Consider the following 20,102-nt stretch of genomic DNA (forward strand, 5'->3'; position numbering starts at 1 on the left):
CAAGTCTCCTTAAAGTCCAGTCCGTTAAAAGCCTGACAGTTTTGAAGGGCTGAAAACGAGGCAGCACTTAACCGGGAAAGAAGTTAAAGTCTGCTGTGTTTCTGCCTGGCAGTTTTCAGTGCCAGGAGCAGGTCGCTGAAACAAAGCAGTGAGTGGGATTTAGGGACAGGGTCTGAACGGAAGGTAACTGAAAGAGCGACAGGAGACTTCAGAGGAGGACTTGCCACAATATGAGGAGGCGATTCGGCCGGAAGATATCTCCCAGCATTCTCAAAGAGTTGGATGTTTTCCCGAAAGTTCCTGACGTTTGCGTCGAGACCTCCATCACCGGAGGCACAGGTGACCTGCCACTTTTCCAAGCAACTTTACGGTTCGGAATACTTAGCATTTAGGTAGCATTTCCTGCATTGCAACAGTGACTACACTTCAAAAGTACTTCATTGGCTGTAAAGCGCTTTGGGACGTCCTGAGGCCGTGAAAGGCGCGGGAGAAATACAAGTCTGTCTTTTCATTCCTTTATAAAAATCATCCTTTCGATCAGGTTTTAAATGGAGAGGTGAAAGGAAAGACTTGCATTTCTATAGCGCCTTTCACAGAAAGAAAGAAGGAAAGAGAGAGAGAACGAAAGAGAGAAAGAGAGAAAGAGAGAGAAAGAGAGAGAGAAAGAGAGAAAGAAAAAAGAGGAAGAGAGAAAGAGAGAAAGAAAGAGAAATAAAAAAAGAAAGAGAAGAAAAAGAAAGAAGAAAAGAGAGAGAGAGAGAGAGAAAGAAAGAGAAAGAGAAAGAAAAAGAGAAAGAAAGAGAGAAAGAAAAAAAGAGAAAGAACTTGCATTTCTATAGCGCCTTTCACGGCCTCGGGACGTCCCAAAGCGCTTTACAGCCAATGAAGTACTTTTGAAGAGTTGGCGCTGTTGTAATGTAGGAAATGTTATCCTGATTGACTCTCGAGATCTTGCCCTTTGGCGATCGGTAGCCGCTCCCTAATGGGTTGTAGTCGTGTGCGGTCAGTAGATCAGTAACTTCTGAGATAAGGCACTGCCAACGGAATTTAAATAAATCCTTATCGCTGGGGCTGGGATTTGCCAGCACCTTCTGAATGTAAAGCCTCAGTTAGACTGCACGGCCGATTTTAAACTGGAAACCCGTATAGTGGGAAGCAACAACTGGCAGAAGCAGCTATACTGCTGGCTGTGCAAACCTGTGCTCCGTTCACCATAGAGCACATATACCAGAAACGCTGTTTACGGAGGTCACGGTCCATCATCAAAGACCTTACCCACCCCAGCCACAGTCTGTTCGCCCTCCTGCCATCTGGGAGACGCTACAGATGCATTCGCACCGGTACAACCAGATTTAGGAACAGCTTCTTTCCCAGGGTTGTCATCCTACTGAACTCCACAAATAAACTCTAAAGCCTGCACATCTGCCAATGCACTTTATTACGGTTATGTTTATGTTAATGTATTACAAGCCAAATGTATGTTGAATGTTTAAATGTCTTCATCTAAATGTACACTCTCGGGAGCCGCAAGCCTACATTTCGTTGTACTGCACTTGTGCACTAACAATGACAATAAAAGTTGATTTGATTTGATTTGATTTGATTTGATGATTTGATTGATTTGATGAGGGAGCTACGCACACTGGGTGCTTAGACCCCTCCAGAATGCTCCCTGTATCTAGCAGCTCACGGCTGCCAGAGATCTGCTTTGTCACAACATTAAAGTGAAATTCAATGCAAACTTTATAAAGCCACCCATAACTAGTTCTCTCAGCGCTCTCGCCTCTGAGTCAGAAGGTTGTGGGTTCAAGTCCCACTCCAGAGACTTGAGCACAAACTCTAGGCGGACACTCCAATGCAATGCTGAGGGAGTGCTGCACTGTCGGATTGCTGTCTTTCGGATGATGCCCCGTCTGCTCTTTCAGATGGCGGTAAATGATCCCATGGCACTATTTCGAAGAAGAGCAGGGGAGTTCTCCCCGGTGTCCTGGGGCCAATATTTATCCCTCAATCAACATCACTAAAACAGATGATCTGGTCGTTATCACATTGCTGTTTGTGCGCAAGCTGGCTGCCGCGTTTCCTACATTACACCAGTGACTACACTTCAAAAGTACTTCATTGGCTGTAAAGCGCTTTGAGATGTCCTGAGGTGGTGAAAGACGCTATAGAAATGCGAGTCTTTCTTTTTTTCTTTATTAAGCCTGGTGTCACACCAAACTGGAGTTATACTTCAACTGTGGGCCAAACCCAACGCTCTTTAGGAGTCAAATGATAGCATTGCTCCCCAGTTATACTGCCACTTGCGCATCTGTGACCACCTACACAAAGAAAGAAAAAAAGACTTGCATTTCTACAGCGCCTTTCACGACCTCAGGACGTCCCAAAGCGCTTTACAGCCAATGAAGTACTTTTTGAAGTGTAATCACTGTTGTGATGTGGGAAACGCGGCAGCCAATTTGCGCACAGCAAGCTCCCACAAACAGCAATGTGATAATGACCAGATAATCTGTTTTTTAGTGATGTTGATTGAGGGATAAATATTGGCCCAGGACATCGGGGAGAACTCCCCTGCTCTTCTTCAAAATAGTGTCATGAGATCTTTTATGTCCACCTGAGAGAGCAGACGAGGCCTCGGTTTAACGTCTCATCCAAAAGGCGGCACCTCCGACAGTGCTGCGCTCCCTCAGTACTGCACTGGAGTGTCAGCGTAGATTTATGTGCTCAAGTCTCTGGAGTGGGACTTAAACCTACGAACTTCTGACTCAGAGGTGAGAGTGCTGCCCACTGAGCCACGGCTGACAGTAGAGCTGAAGCCTCAAGGAGTGCATCTTCGGAGTTTGCAAGTGGGCAGCCTGTAATTTTCCATCATGCACTCACTGCGATCACCTTTCCCCTGGGTCTCGCTATCATTTATCATAGAAACATAGAAACATAGAAGATAGGAGCAGGAGTAGGCCATTCGGCCCCTCGAGCCTGCTCCACCATTCAATGTGATCATGGCTGATCATCCAAGTTCAGTACCCTGTCCCTGCCTTCTCCCCATATCCCTTGATCCCTTTAACCTTATGAAATATATCTAACTCCTTCTTGAATATATTTAATGAATTGGCCTCAACCGCCTTCTGTGGTAGAGAATTTCACAGGTTCACCACTCTCTGGGTGAAGAAACTCCTCCTCATCTCTGTCCTAAATGGCTTACCCCTTTATCATTAGACTGTGACCCCTGGTTCTGGACTCCCCAGCCATTGGGAACATCCTTCCTGCATCTAGTCTGTCTAGTCCTGTTAGAATTTTATGTTTCAATGAGTTCCCCTCTCATTCTTCTAAACTCCAGTGAGTACAAGCCCAATCGACCCAATCTCTCCTCATACGTCATTCCTGTCATCCCAGGTATCAGCCTGGTGAATCTTCGCTGCACTCCCTCCATGGCAAGAACATCCTTCCTCAGATAAGGCGACCAAAACTGCACACAATACTCAAGGTGCGGTCTCACCAAGGCCCTGTACAACTGCAGCAAGACATCCTTGTTCCTGTGCTTGAACCCTCTCGCTACGAAGGCCAACATACCATCGAGCTATTGGGCGGGAAATGGGTGCACTCTGATCATAAGGGATGCCAGATCCACTTACCAGCTGCAATGAATCCTAAAACAAAAACTGTTATAATAGATTACGGGCTGCAATAAATGCTTCAAATAAATGATGGCGGACTTTATTCCATTCATTATTGTCACTAAAATGAAATAACACACCAAACATTTAGGTCACATAACAGTAACAGAGACAAACGCTGGGAATGTCCCGACTTTAGCCTATCTGTCAGTCATTGTAACTTTGTGGGAAACACGTGCATCCCGGGTTTACACCAAAGTTACGCCGATCGGGAGAACACTTCCCCCCCAAGGAAATTCCCGCTGATAAAGTGCAATATTCCACCCAACTTCCAGCAACAACAGCAACTTGCATTTATACAGCGCCTTTAACGTAGTTTAATGACCCAAGGCGCTTCACAGGAGCGATTATCAAACAAAATTTGACAGTTGCGTGGCGTCTGGGATTGTCCTCTCCTGGTTCTGTCCCGGACCAATGGCCTCCTCAAAGGGGCTACGCTGCAAGTGGCCAGAAAGATTCTGCTGCCAGTTCAAACTCCGAACGTGGCAGGATAGGCAGAAGTGCCCACTTTCCTGGCAATGAATTAAATTATTCTACATTTACATCACAAGTGGCTCTCTCGTGGCATTGCTCGCAGTTATTGTGGAAAGCGGTTGTGACATTTAGATGTTCGCCTGGCCTGTCCCTTTAAGGCCACTGTTCCTGTATACCCAGTGGAAAAAATCCAGGGAATATAAATTCCTGAGTTCAGTAAGTTGTTTGTAATTTTAAAACTCCTGGTTAGAAGAACCCAGGATGAACCCAGGCATTTTCTTTTTTTTATTTAAAATGTTATCCCATCTGCAACAAAGTGTGATACCCTGAATGTGACACCTTAAATGTAACACCTAGAATGTGACATCTACAATGTGACATCTACAATGTGACATCTAGAATGGGACATCATAAATGTAACACCTAGAATGTGACATCTAGAATGTGACATCTACAATGTAACACCTAGAATGTGACATCTAGAATGTGACACCAAGAATGGGACACCTAGAATGTGACATCTAGAATGTGACATCTAGAATGTGACATCTAGAATGTGACACCCAGAATGTGACACCTTGAATGTGACACCCAGAATGTGACACCTAGAATGTAACACCCAGAATGTGACACCCAGCATGTGACACCTAGAAATTGACATCTAGAATGTGACACATAGAATGTGACATCTAGAATGTGACACCAAGAACGTGACACCCAGAATGTGATGCCCAGCATGTGACACCTAGAAATTGACATCTAGAATGTGATATCTAGAATGTGACACCTAGAATGTGACATCTAGAATGTGACACCTAGAATGTGACACCTAGCATGTGACACCTAGAATGTGACACCTAGCATGTGACATCTAGATTGTGACATCTGGAATGTGACATCTTGAATGTGACACCTAGCATGTGACACCTAGAATGTGTCATCTAGATTTTGACATCTAGAATGTAACACCCAGAATGTGACACCCAGCATGTGACACCTAGAAATTGACATCTAGAGTGTGACATCCAGAATATAACACCTAGTCATAGAGTCATAGGGGGGAAAATTCAGTATCGCCCCATTTGGGGCGCCATTATCGGCCATGCGCAAAGTTTAGCTCCTGGCGCTAATTATCGCCTCCGACAGCAAACTTGGCTTTTATCACCCCTGGAGGTGATTGGAGCGCTAAATCAGGCGCTTCACACCTGTCTTAAGGCGCTAATGCCGAGGAGCGAGGCGCTACCTCACAGCGCTGGCGAAGCTCATGTGATGTCAGTCAGCAATGGAACACAGACACACTGGCGCCGGCGAATTCTTAAAGGGAAGTTCTGATGAAAGGTCATCGACCTGAAACGTTAACTCTGTTTCTCGCTTCACAGATGCTGCCTGACCAACTGAGTTTCTCCAGCATTTTCTGTTTTTATCTTAAAGGGGAGGGTTGATTTTGCTCTCCATCCACAACCTGCTCATTGCAGCCTTGAATCTCGGCCTGGAGAGACCTGTACATCAAATCTGCTGGAAAGAACAATGGAGAGACCCAGGGAAAGAGCTCAGAGTGCAGCCCCCACAGTCTCTTCTAAATCAATACAAGGAAGGTCAAATCAAAATCAACCTGCAAAGTGCTGCTCAGTACCCAAAACTCCTTCACACAGCGTTGAATCTCTCCAGAAGTCCCTCTCGCTCTCTCTCTCTCAGAATCCATGGTGCAAAAATGTCACCGACAAAAAAAGGCAGGAAGCGGTCGCCTTTAAATAGGGCTCTCCCAGTCCCTTTCTGACTGCAAAATGCTCCCCTCAACCTGTCGTTGCTAGCGGCAGGCGGTAAGGCAGGGGGCGCCATTCAATATCCGGTCCGGGGCACTACCGGGGCGTTGCGCACTCGACTGACGTCACGATCTGCGGCGCAGGAGATCGTGGCGGTAGTGTTTAGCGCCGCCGCAAAATCTCTAGTTAATTTCGTGAGCGGCGCAAACATCGCCGTGCCCGGGCGCTAGTTGCATTGCGCCACATTAACGCCTTCTTAAGGCACTAATGGGAGGCGCAAGCCAACTGAATTTTTCCCCCATAGAGTTATACAGCACAGAAAGAGGCCATTTGGCACATCGTGTCCGCGCCGGCCATCAAGCCCTGTCTATTCTAATCCCATTTTCCAGCACTTGGTCCGTAGCCTTGTATGCTATGGCATTTCAAGTGCTCATCTAAATGCTTCTTGAATGTTGTGAGGGTTCCTGCCTCTACCACACTTTCAGGCAGTGAGTTCCAGGTTCCAACAGCCTCTGGGTGAAAACGTTTTTCCTCAAATCCCCTCTAAACCTCCTGCTCCCTACCCTGAAACTATGCCCCCTGGTTACTGACCCCTCCACTAAGGGGAAAAGTTCCTTTGTATCTACCCTATCTATGCCCCTCATAATTTTGTACACCTCAATCAGGTCCCCCCTCAGCCTTCTCTGCTCTAAGGAAAACAACCCCAGCCTGTCCAGTCTCTCTTCATAGCTGAAGCGCTCCAGCCCAGGTAACATCCTGGTGAATCCCCTCTGCACCCTCTCCAATGCAATCACATCCTTCCTATAGTGTGGCGACCAGAACTGCACACAGTATTCCAGCTGTGGCCTAATTAGCGTTTTGTACAGCTCCATCATAACCTCCCTGCTCTTATATTCTATGCCTCGGCTAATGAAGGCAAGCATTCCATATGCCTTTTTAACCGCCTTATCTACCTGTCCTGCTGCCTTCAGGGATCTATGTACATGCACACCAAGGTCCCTCTGATCCTCTGTCCTTCCTAGGGTCCTACCATTCATTGTGTATTCCCCTGCCTTGTTAGTCCTCCCAAAATGCATCACCTCACACTTTTCAGGGTTAAATTCCATTTGCCACTGTTCTGCCCATCTGACCAACCCGTCTATATTATCCTGTAGCCTGAGGCTTCCCTCCTCGCTATTTACCACTCCACCAATTTCGTGTCATCTGCAAACTTACTGATCATACCTCCTACAATCATATCTAAATCATTAATGTAGACTACAAACAGCAAGGGACTCAGCACCGATCCCTGCGGTACACCACTGGACACAGGCTTCCAGTCACAAAAACAACCTTCGACCATCACCCTCTGCCTCCTGCCACTAAGCCAATTTTGGATCCAATGTGCCAAGTTGCCCTGAATCCCATGGGCTCTTACCTTCTTGACCAGTCTCCCATGCGGGACTTTGTCAAAAGCCTTACTGAAGTCCAAACAGACCACATCAACTGCACTACCCTCATCCTCACACCTAGTCACCCCCTCTCAAAATTCAATCAAATTGGTCAGACATGATCTCCCCCTGACAAAGCCATGCTGACTATCCTTGATTAATCCTTGCCTCTCCAAGTGGAGACTAATTCTGTCCCTCAGAATTTTTTCCAATAATTTCCCTACCACTGATGTTAGGCTCACTGGCCTGTAATTCCCTGGTTTATCCCTACTACCCTTCTTGAATAATGGTACTACATTAGCTGTCCTCCAGTCCTCTGGCACCTCCCCTGTGGCCAGAGAGGTTCTGAAAATTTGTGTCAGAGCCCCTGCAATCTCCTCCCCTTATCTGAGGGAGAATGTTCTTGCCATGGAGGGAGTGCAGCGAAGATTCACCAGACTGATACCTGGGATGGCAGGAATGACGTATAAGGAGAGATTGGGTCGATTGGGCTTATACTCACTGGAGTTTAGAAGAATGAGAGGGGATCTCATTGAAACTTATAAAATTCTAACAGGACTAGACAGACTAGACGCAGGAAGGATGTTCCTGATGGCGGGGGAGTCCAGAACCAGGAGCCACAGTCTAAAGATAAGGGGTAAGCCATTTAGGACTGAGTGAGGAGGAATTTCTTCACCCAGACAGTGGTGAACCTGTGGAATTCTCTACCACAGAAGGCAGTTGAGGCCAATTCATTAAATATATTCAAGAAGGAGTTAGATATATTTCTTAAGGCTAAAGGGATCAAGGGATATGGGGAGAAGGCAGGGACAGGGTACTGAGTTTGGATGATCAGCCATGATCTCATTGAATGGCGGAGCAGGCTCAAGGGGCCGAATGGGCTACTCCTGCTCCTATCTTCTATGTTTCCTCCCTTGCCTCACACAGCAGCCTGGGATACATCTCGTCTGGGCCTGGGGATTTATCCACTTTTAAGCCCGCTAAAACCACTAGTACTTCCTCCCTCTCAATACTAATTTGTTCAAGTATATCACAATCCCCCTGCCTGATTTCTATGCCTACATCGTCCTTCTCCATAGTGAACATAGATGCAAAATATTCATTTAAAACCTCACCTACATCTTCCGGCTCTACACACACATTGCCACTTTGGTCCCTAATGGGCCCTACTCTTTCCCTGGTTATCCTCTTACCCTTAATATAATTATAAAACACCTTGTGATTTTCCTTTATTTTGCCCGCCAGTGTTTTTTCATGCCCCCTCTTCGCTCTCCTAATTTCTTTTTTTAACTACCCCCCTGCACTTTCTATACTCCTCTAGGGCTTCCACTGTTTTTAGTCCTTTGTATCTGCCAAAAGCCTCCCTTTTTTCCTAATCCATTCTTGTATATCTCTTGACATCCAGGGTTCCCTGGGCTTGTTGGTCCCACCCTTGACCTTTACGGGAACATGTTGGCATTGTACTCTCTCTATTTTCTTTCTGAAAGACTCCCACTGCTCTGATCCCAGTCCACGATGGCCAGATCCTGTCTTATCATATTAAAATCGGCCTTCCCCCAATTTAGAACTTTTATTTCCAGTCCATCTTTGTCCTTTTCCATGACTACCTTAAATCTCACTGAATTATGGTCACTGTCACCAAAATGCTCTCCTATTGACACTTCTACCACTTGCCCGGCTATATTCCCTAGAATTAGGTCCAGCACCGTCCCCTCTCTTGTAGGACTTTCTACATGCTGGCTCAAAAAGCTCTCCTGGATGCACTTTAAGAATTCCGCACCCTCTAAGCCTTTTACACTCTGACTATCCCAGTTAATATTGGGGAAGTTGAAATCCCCTACTATTATTGCCCTATTATTTCTACACTTCTCTGAGATTTGCCTACATATCTGTTCCTCTATCTCCCCCTGACTGTTTGAGGGCCTATAGTATCCTCCCAGCAAAGTGCTTGCCCCCTTTTTGTTTTTAAGTTCTACCCATATGGCCTCATTAGAGGAACCTGCTACAAGGTATTGGTGAGACCGCACCTGGAATACTGCATACAGTTTTGGTGTCCATACTTAAGAAAAGACATACTTGCTCTCGAGTCAGTACAAAGAAGGTTCACTCGGTTAATCCCGGGGATGAGGGGGTGGTCATATGAGGAGAGGTTGAGTAGATTGGGACTCTACTCATTGGAGTTCAGAAGAATGAGAGGCGATCTTATTGAAACATATAAGATTGTGAAGGGGCTTGATCGGGTGGATGCGGTGAGGATGTTCCCAATGATGGGTGAAACTAGAACTAGGGGGCATAATCTTAAAATAAGGGGCTGCTCATTCAAAACTGAGATGAGGAGAAACTTCTTCACTCAGAGGGTGGTAGGTTTGTGGAATTTGCTGCCCCAGAAAGCTGTGGAAGCTACATCATTAAATAAATTTAAAACAGAAATAGATAGTTTCCTAGAAGTAAAGGGAATTAAGGGTTACGGGGAGCAGGCAGGAAATTGGACATGAGTCTAGGTTCGGAATGGTCATGGCCCTGTGGGTAGTGGAGTGGGCCCAGGGGCCGTGTAGCCTTGTTCTGCTCCTACTGTGTTCTAATTCTATGTTAGATTTCAGGAGATGGTTTTATTCCTGTTCTTGGCTGGGGTGGAGATCGCCTTTACAGAAGGTAAGTACTGTAGAAAATATAGGGACAGAGTGATCTCCTGGAAGAATTTCGATCGCCTAGATGGGTCGGAGAGGAATTTCCCAGATTTTTTTCTCCCAAATTGGCCATTGGGTCTTTATCTGGTTTTTTGCCTCTCCCGGGAGATCACATGGGTTCAGGTGGATGCAGAGTGATAGAAGATTTGAGGTTAGGATCAGATCAGCCATGATCTTATTGAATGGTGGAGCAGGCTCGAGGGGCCGATTGGCCTACTCCTGCTCCTATTTCTTATGTTCTTATGTTATATCATCCCTCCTTACAGCAGTAATTGACTCCTTGATTAATATTGCGACACTCCTTCCTCTTTTACAACCCCCTCTGTCTCGCCTGAAGATTCTATACCCCGGAATATTGAGCTGCCAGTCCTGCCCCTCCCTCAACCATGTCTCTGTGATAGCAACAATATCATACTCCCATGTGCTCATCAAAACCTTCAATTCATCTGCCTTACTCGCAAGACTCCTTGCATTAAAATAAATGCCATCCAGCCTTGCCATCCTCCCTTGTGCCGTTACATATTTGCTCTGCCTTCCAGGCTGACTTGTTTTTTCCTCTATATTTGGCTGTGCATCACCCCCTACTATAGCTCCACTCCGTATCCCATCCCCCTGCCAAGTTAGTTTAAACCCCCCCCCCCCACCAACAGTACAAGCAAACCTCCCCGCAAGGACGTTAGTCCCGTTCTGATTCTAGAATGTGACATCTAGAATGTGACACCAAGAATGTGACACCCAGAATGTGACACGTAGAAATTAACATCTAGAATGTGACATCTAGAATGTGACACCTAGAATGTGACACCCAGAATGTGACACCCAGCATGTGACACCTAGAAATTGACATCTAGAATGTGACATCTAGAATGTGACACCTAGAATGTGACATCTAGAATGTGACACCTAGATTGTGACATCTGGAATGTGACACCTAGAATGTGACACCTAGAATGTGACACCTAGATTGTGACATCTGGAATGTGACAGCTAGAATGTGACACCTAGAATGTGACACCTAGAATGTGACACCTAGAAATTGACACTAGAATGTGACACCTAGAATGTGACACCTAGCATGTGACATCTTGAATGTGACACCTAGAATGTGACACCTAGAAATTGTCATCTAGAATGTGACACCGAGAAATTGACATCTAGAATGTGACACCTAGAATGTGACATCTTGAATGTGACACCTAGAATGTGACACCTAGAAATTGTCATCTAGAATGTGACACCTAGAAATTGACACCTAGAATCTAGAATGTGACACCCAGAATGTGACACCTAGCATGTGACACATAGAATGTGACACCTAGAAATTGACATCTAGAATGTGACACCTAGAAATTGACACCTAGAATGTGACACCTAGAATGTGACACCTAGAAATTGACACCTAGAATGTGACACCCAGAATGTGACACATAGAATGTGACACCTAGAAATTGACATCTTGAATGTGACACCTCACCTAGAATGTGATACTGAGAATATGATGTCTGATGTGTCACCTGTTCCCAACAACGGAACGTCTTTTAAACCCTTTCAACTCCATGGTATCCAACTGCTTATTTCACCATTTTGAGCACATCTGTCACACTCCAGATGTCACAAGCCTGCAATTGAGCTCAGGATCTACTTAGGCCGCTCCCTTCAGTGACATTAAAGGGGTGGGGTTAGGTAAGCAGCTATACATCATAACCACACTCCAGAACCACAAGACTACCAGATATCCAGGAGCATAGTATAAAAATAATGAGGTGGTTACAAGGCTGTGATCTTATCTCAGGGTTCGGAAGATGGTGATAAAGAGCGCAGTTTGTGGCGTTATCGGAAGCCCTTCAATGAGATTACAGGAGAGACTGGATATAAAAATGATATAATCTTCACTATATTGATGTAAAATCATTAAGCTATCTGTACAACATGATAAGTAGGAACTTTGAATTCTTTTTTGCAGTTTCGCTGCTCGCCTTCACCCTCATTGCAATCCTAACTGTTGGGGAATTCCTTTATTACCGCGACAGCTGGATAAAATACAACTATCAAGTTGACACAAATATCTCCGGGTATGATTACCTAGATTTACAGATGTTATCTCAGGGCAGATGTTGATGTTAGAGGGCAAGGTATGGTACAGGCGCGAATTCACTCATACCAGAATCGTCCTTTTCGTTCTCGGTCTCTTTGGATTTTAAAAAATTCATTCGTGGGATGTGGGCATCGCTGGCAAGGCCGGCATTTATTGCCCATCCCTAGTTGCCCCTTGAGAAGGTGGTGGTGAGCTGCCTTCTTGAACCGCTGCAGTCCGTGTGGTGAAGGTGCTCCCACAGTGCTGTTAGGGAGGGAGTTCCAGGATTTTGACCCAGCGACGATGAAGGAACGGCCGATATATTTCCAAGTCGTGATGGTGTGTGAGTTGGAGGGGAACTTGGAGGTGGTGGTGTTCCCATGCGCCTGCTGCCCTTGTCCTTCTAGGTGGTAGAGGTCGCGGGTTTGGGAGGTGCTGTCGCAGAGGCCTTGGCAAGTTGTTGCAGTGCATCCTATAGATTCTCCTTGTGTTCTGATGTCTATCATAAAAATTCTGTTTGTCGGTCTGAAAATTCACAGCCGATTTTATCTCTGCTCAGAACTTCCAAGTTCATCGGGTGTCAGCCTTGGCTCAGTGCGTAGCACTCTTGCTTCTGAGTCAGAAGGTCGTGGGTTAAAGTCCATGATTGTGGGACCTGGTAGCTCCCTAGACTGTGGGCATTGGTGGTGCCTTAGACAGTGAGTTGTGATGGTGTCTAGACTGTGGGACCTGGTAGCGCCCTAGACTGTGGGCATTGGTGGTGCCTTAGACAGTGAGTTGTGATGGTGTCTAGACTGTGGGACCTGGTAGCTCCCTAGACTGTGGGCATTGGTGGTGCCTTAGACAGTGAGTTGTGATGGTGTCTAGACTGTGGGCATTTGTGGTGTCTGCACTGAGGGCTGTGGTGGTGTCTAGACTGTGGGCATTGGTGCTGTCTAGACTGGCCCTTGACATTGGCTACTCAATAAAACAGCACCCTTTGCAAAGGAGCAGTGAGGAGAGATGATGATAAAACAAACTGAGATATATCATTCTAAAAATCTGAACGTCAGATGGGTTTAATTTCCGCAGTGGGTTTCTCCCAATCGTCCACAAAAACCTCAGAGAGACATCATTCCAGGGATCTTACGGCGAAGTTACGCCGGTCGATGGGGACAACCCCCTGCGGAAATTAAACTCCTCTGATGTTACAAATTTCTAAACTATTTTGTGTTCTTATTTCAGCAAACTCCAAGTAAATATTGACATCACAGTGGCCATGAAATGTGACTGTAAGTATCTGGTGCTGTTTCGCGAACATATCACACAAAAAGGGGTGCCATTCCCTCCTGATATGTCGCCGGTAAAAATTTACACTGGTCGCTTACACTTAGGACAAGACTGTTGAAACTCGTCTAAAGTGTCATTCATGAAATCAGACTGTAGTGTTTGTTCCTCATTAGTTGGTGTCAACTGTGGCTCAGTGGGTAGCACTCTTGCCTGAGTCAGAAGGTCATGGGTTTAGGCCCCACTCCAAAAATTTGAGTGCAAATTCTGGGCTGACACTCTGAGGGAGTGGGATCGTCCAAAACTAGGGGCCATAAATATAAGATGGTCACTAATAAATCCAATAGGGAATTCAGGAGAAACTTCTTTACCCAGAGAATGTGGAACTTGCTACCACAGGGAGTGGTTGAGGTGAGTCATAGATGCATTTAAGGGGAAGCTGGATAAACACATGAGAGAGAGAAAGATATGTTGATAGGGTGAGATGAAGAGGGGTGGGAGGAGGCTTGTGTGGAGCATAAACACCGGCATGGACCAGTTGGGCCGAATGGCCTGTTTCTGTGCTGCACATTCTATATAACATAAAGATTAAAGCAAATCTGAACAAAAATGTGTGTAAGATCATTCCTGTTTCTGTTGTTCTTTGCTGTCCAAAGATATAGGAGCAGACATGATTGACCTAACAGAAACCATGGTTGGTGAGTCTGGAGATCTTCAGTATGAGCCAGTAAGCTTTTATTGACTTCACTTTTTATCCCTGATTTTGACACATGTTTGTGAGCTGACCCAGAGTTTCTTCACAGAGTAGATGCAGCACCAGCTGCTTGGGTTTTAAGCATGTGTACTGTTCTTATTAAAAAAACAAAAGCCCGAAAGTCTGCTGCCACGGTGGGTTGACGTACTGATTCTTCGAGACATTCAGTGGGCAGGATGTGGGTTTGCAAACACGGTTCCCCACAGAGCCAGTTCCCCATTTCATTGCATTGTTAAGGAAGTCTTATCCCAGCGGAAATGAAAACCAACAATAAAAGAGGACGCCTTACCTTAGGACACAGTCGCACTCCATGCAGCTGGTTATCAGCACAGGAGGAGGCCATTCGGCCCATTGTGCCTGTGCCGGCTCTTTGAAAGAGCTCGCCAATTAGTCCCACTGCCCTCTGCTCTTTCCCCGCTGTCCTGCAATTTTTTTTCCTTTTCAATTATTTATCCAATTTCCTTTTGAAAGTTACTATTGAATCTGCTTCCACCGATCTTTCAGGCAGCGCATTCCAGATCACAACAACTCGCTGGGTAAGAAAAATTCTTCTCATCTCCCCCTCTGGTTCTTTTGCCAATTCCCTTCAATCTGTGTCCTCTGGTTACCGACCCTTCGATCACTGGAAACAGTTTCTCCTTATTTACTCCATCAAAACCCCTCATGATTTTGAACACCCTTTTAAATAGAGTGTTCAAAATCAGGAAAGGATGAACAGGCTGGGGGGTGACCTGATAGAGGTCTTTAAAATGATGAAAAATGTTGATAAAGTGGATACAGAGAGAATGTTTCCACTTGTGGGGAAGAGCATAACTAGAGGCCTCAATATAAGATAGTGAGCAAGAAATCCAATAGGGAATTCAGGAGAAACTTCTTTACCCAGAGAGTGGTGAGAATGTGGAACTCGCTACCACAGGGAGTGGTTGAAGCAAATAGTACAGATGTATTTAAGGGGAGGCTAGGTAAGCACATGAGAGAGAAGGGAATAGAGGGTTATGCTGATAGAGTTAGATGAAGAAAGACGGGAGGAGGCTCGAGTGGAGCATAAAGGCCGGTATGGACTGGTTGGGCCGAATGGCCTGTCTCTGAGTCGTAGATCCTGTGTAATCTTATGTAAATCTCCCCTTAACCGTCTCTGCTCTAAGGAGAACAATCCCAGCTTCTCCAGTCTCTCCACATAACTGAAGCTCCTCATCTCTGGGACCATTCTGGTAAATCTCCTCTGCACCCTCTCCAAGGGCTCGACATCCTTCCTAATGCGTGTTGCCCAGAATTGGACACAATACTCCAGCTGGGACCTAACCAAAAGCTGATTGAAGCTGCCCGAAATAATCTCCACCCTCCGACACCCTCTCGTGAGGGAACAGCTGCTTGAATCTCCTTGAAGACCTGACTTTGCCTGAAACCAGCGGAGTTTTTAAATCGGTAAAACACTGGACTGCACGAAATAGCCGACGAGCTTACTACGGATTACACACCTTTGTAATTGACCTCTACGGTGATGGCAAACGGCTGCCGCCATTTGCCCAATATAGGAGGTCAGCGCGGACGGTGTGAGTGCTGTGGACTGTATCCACCTTCTTAGGCTTGGTGTCCATTTATTTTTTGATTTCATTTCGGTGAAGCGCTGTGGGAAATCTTCCTTACTAGATTTAGATTGATTTCTACGATGAGAGATTGTGTAGAATGGGCCTATACTCTCTGGAGTTAAGTAGAATGAGAGGTGATCTCAGTGAAACATATAAGATTCTGAGGGGGATTAACAGGGTAGATGCTGAGAGGTTGTTTCCCCTGGCTGGAGAGTTTAGAACCAGGGGGCACAGTCTCAGGATAAGGGGTCGGCCATTTAGGACTGAGGTGAGGAGAAATTTCTTCACTCAGAGGGTTGTGAATCTTTGGAATTCTCTGCCCCAGAGGGCTGTGGATGCTGAGTCGTTGAGTATATTCAAGACAGAGATCGATAGATGTTTGGATACTAAGGGAATCGAGGGATATTGGGAATAGGGCGGTAAAGTGGAGTTGAGGTAGAAGATCAGTCGTGATCTTACTGAATGGCAGAGCAGGCTCGAGGGGCCGTATGGCCTACTCCTGCTCCTAATTCTTATTTTCTTACATTAAAGGCGCTATACAAAGGCTAGTTGTTGTCGATCCCGGGTGGTTGTACAGACCACAGGTGAGGAGACAGTTGAGCTTGGCCAAGATGCTAGCCTGGTTGAATAGCTTGCTCACCTGCGATTCCTCGAGACCTGCGCCCACACCCGTTGAGAGCTGCGGACCGCAGCATGTCCCCTTCAGATGTCCACTCCACTCTCAGAGATGGATGTTGGGCGTCTTCGAAAGAGTATTATTAAAATCTGACCAAGTTCTGACTGAGGTCGGTCACAGGGCCAAGTGCTTATATTCCTGTGATACTGGGGTTCTCCTTTAAAACTGGCAGAAGAACAGCTTAGAGCTGCCGAGACCCCAAGCTCTGGAATTCCCTCCCTAAACCTCTCCACCTCCCTCTCCTCCTTTAAGACGCTCCTTAAAACCGACCTCTTTGACCAAGCATTTGGCCACCTGTCCTAAAACCTCCTGCTGTGGCTCGGTGTCAAATTCTGTCTGATAATCGCTCCTGTGAAGCGCCTTGGGACGTTTTACTACATTAAAGGCGCTGTATAAATGCAAGTTGTTGTTGTTTGACCAATCTCATTTTACCTCAGATATTAACATTTTTCCAAGGAATGAAATGATGACCTCTCTTTATATTTTTAAAAAAATATTTAGACCTACTTTGAACTCTCAGCGAAGGGAAAGGCCTGGCAGAGGTAAGATTCAAAAAGGATTCCCCCCCCCCCCCGACCCCCCCACTGTCATTTTGACATTCAGGTGACCGTTCCTGTTTAAATCGAGATTTATTTTCTTCACAAGACTAAACAGGAATCTTACATTTACCTGCAGAATGATGCAAAATATTCATCGACAGCTCCACGAGGAACATAACCTGTTGGAGTCCCTCATAAAGTCATCGCTTATTGGAACAACAACAACAAAGGCTCCAAGGTAATGAATTCACATAGTTTATGCTATACCTGTTTAAAGTGGTAGCGCTCTCGCCTCTGAGTCAGAAGGTCATGGGTTCAAGCCTCACTCCAGAGAATCGAGCCCGTAATCCAGGCTGACGCTCCCAGTGCAGTACTGAGGGAGCGCTGCACTGTCGGAGGTGCCGTCTTTCGGATGAGACGTTAAACCGAGGCTCCGTCTGCTCTCTCAGGTGGACGTAAAAGATCCCACGGCCACAATAATCGAAGAAGAGCAGGGGAGTTCTCCCCCGGTGTCCTGGGGCCAATATTTATCCCTCAATCAACATCACTAAAACAAATTACAGTATCTGGTCATTATCACATTGCTGTTTGTGGGACCTTGCTGTGCACAAATTGGCTGCCACATTTCCTACATTACAACTGTGTAATATTTTCAGTCAAAGGTGGCAGCTAGACACTTCAAAAGTACTTAATGGGCTGTAAAGTGCTTTGGGACGTCCTGAAGTCATGAAAGGCGCTGTAGGAATACAAGTTCTTTCTTTCTATTTGAAATGTTAACTTTTAGGAACACAGGAACAGGAGGCCATTCAGCCCCTCGAACTTGTTCCGCCATTCAATGAGATCATGGCTGATCTGTATCTCAACTCCATCCGCCCGCTTCAAGATGTTGCCCATGTCCCATATTTCCTATTTTTATTTCTGATATTTATTATTTGTCATTGTTGTCCTAGCAGAATGCTTTTGTACAAGATAAATGGTGACAATGGCCCAGTAATTCCGGGCACAACGCGTGAGTACGGACGGGGTACTCACGCGTGTGCCCGGAGGAATTGCCGGTTTTCAGCATGCACAGCGCATGCGCTGAAAACCGGCATTTCCTGTCCTCTGACCCAAGGGGTTAAGAGGCAGAACGCGCGCGACTGCACAGGCAGCGCGTGCGCAGTGAAATTCCTTTTTTTTTCCAGAGTTGCGCGCGTGTAAAGGCCTCCGGTCTTTACGCATTGAAAAACCACACGTAAGTACTTAGTTTTTCAGGTAAGTGGGCTTTTAGTACAATTGAGAAAAAAAATTTCCACAGGTTTGTTATTTTTAAAGAATTTACAGTAAGGTAAGTTTAGTTTTAGCCCCCGATTTTTTATATAATTTTTTTTTTCAAATTTTAAAATTATTGCTTAAAATAGTTTTTCAGAGTTCTTTATTGTTCATTTAAGTAGTGCAATGTTTTTTTTAATTTCCTTTCAGGTTTAAGTAGTGTTTTGGGGCCAGGAGTTTTCATGAGTTTGACAGTTCTTACTGTCAAACTCATGAATGAGTTTCCCCTCCCCTGATTGGCTGCACAGTGCTCACCTGATCCCAGCCGGCACATCGCACTAACTGCGCCGCTGGATCAGGTAAGCACAGCGCGCCGACAGCTGAACCGGGCCAGTGACAGGAAATGCAAGCAGGCCCGGGCTTCAGATGTCAGCGCGCAGGGTGAGTGCACATCGGGGGCTTGCACACGCGGCAAGCTCCCGATCCTAATTTCAGGGCCAATATCTTCACACTGTAACACTTAACAAGACATCCTGAATCAAAAACAAAATACTGCAGATGCTGGAAATCTGAAATAAAAACAGACAATGCTGGAACCGCTCAGCAGGTCAGGCAGCATCTGTGGAGAGAGAAACAAAGTCAACGTTTCAGGGCGATGACCCTTCGTCAGAACTGGATAAAAGTTAGAGATGTGACAGGTATTTAAGCAGGTGTAGGGGCAGGGAAAGGAGGGAAGGGGAGGAAAGAATAAAAGGGACGGTCTGTGATAGGGCGGAAGGCAGGAGAGATTAAATGACAAAGGGGATGATGGTGCGAGGCAAAAGGAGATGGTTATGGGACAAGTAAAGAAACAAAAAATGGGTCTGGAGGAGGTGTAAATGGCAACAGCAGAACCATGACCAGCAGCTGCTGTCCGAAAAAATGGGAGCAGTGGTTATGATCCAAAATTGTTGAATTCAATGTTGAGTCCGGAAAGTTGTAAAGTGCCTAATCGAAAGATGAGGTGCTGTTCCTCGAGCTTTTGTTGAGCTTCGTTGGAACAATGCAAGAGGCCGAGGACGGCGAGATCAGAGTGGGAGTGGGGCGGAGAATTGAAATGAAAATGAAAAAGAACCTAATTCAACATTAATTACCTAGAATTACATAGAATCTGAGCACAGAAACTGGCCGTCCGGCCCAACTATTCCGTGCCGGTGTTCATGCTCCACACGAGCCTCCTCCCACCCTACTTAATCCCACCCTACTTAATCTCACACTATCAGCATAACCTTCTGTTCCTTTCTCCCTCATGTACTTATCTGGCTTGCTCTTAAATGCGTTAAAATGGCGATTAAGCGGCCTGGTATTGTGATGTTTAAAGAACGCCCGAAGTGTTGGCGCCTGTAGACTTTAATCTTCGTCAGACGGGGAAAGCCAGCGTACAAGTGGCCTGTGAAAATGGCTTTGTCATTTTTCTTTCAGAGATGTTGTCTCCACAGACCCTCCGAACGCCTGCAGGATTCACGGTTCAATGAAGGTCAACAAAGTAGCAGGGAATTTCCACATTCTGGCTGGGAAGTTAGTACGATCCTGCTCTTTATTTGTACAGCACAAGGGTGGTAAAATCAAATGTTTTCTGGTGCAAATCAACCTCGCGACCCCGTCAAGCACACCTGTCATTAGTCGATCAGTGCCCGATATGGGCATCCCCCACTCATTGAACCAGTATTACATAGAATCACAGAGAATGTACGTCACAGAAACAGGCCATTCGGTCCAACTGGTCCGTGCCGGTGTTTCTGCTCCACACGAGCCTCCTCCCACCCCTCTTCATCTCACCCCATCAACATATCCTTCTATTCCTTTCTCCCTCATGTGTTTATCCAGCTTCCCCTTAAATGCATCTTTACTATTCGCCTCAACCACTCCCTGTGGTCGTGAGTTCC

At 46.0% G+C, this 20,102-nt stretch overlaps 1 protein-coding gene across 1 annotated transcript in view; it reads left to right on the forward strand.

The window, feature by feature from the left end:
* The first annotated feature begins 230 nt into the window (after window positions 1-230).
* LOC147107178 (endoplasmic reticulum-Golgi intermediate compartment protein 2-like) overlaps window positions 231-20,102 on the forward strand; it is a 51,286-nt gene continuing 31,414 nt past the window's right edge. Inside the window, exons 1-7 of the mRNA XM_086007541.1 lie at window positions 231-339; window positions 11,992-12,100; window positions 13,327-13,373; window positions 14,025-14,095; window positions 16,889-16,929; window positions 17,063-17,164; window positions 19,639-19,734. Coding sequence (XP_085863667.1) covers window positions 231-339; window positions 11,992-12,100; window positions 13,327-13,373; window positions 14,025-14,095; window positions 16,889-16,929; window positions 17,063-17,164; window positions 19,639-19,734 — 575 coding nt within the window. The remainder of the gene's footprint in view (window positions 340-11,991; window positions 12,101-13,326; window positions 13,374-14,024; window positions 14,096-16,888; window positions 16,930-17,062; window positions 17,165-19,638; window positions 19,735-20,102) is intronic.

Source organism: Somniosus microcephalus, chromosome 15, assembly GCF_052327205.1.
Source record: "Somniosus microcephalus isolate GS21.2 chromosome 15, FLI_Smic_1.0, whole genome shotgun sequence".
NCBI classification, from domain to species: Eukaryota; Metazoa; Chordata; class Chondrichthyes; order Squaliformes; family Somniosidae; genus Somniosus; species Somniosus microcephalus.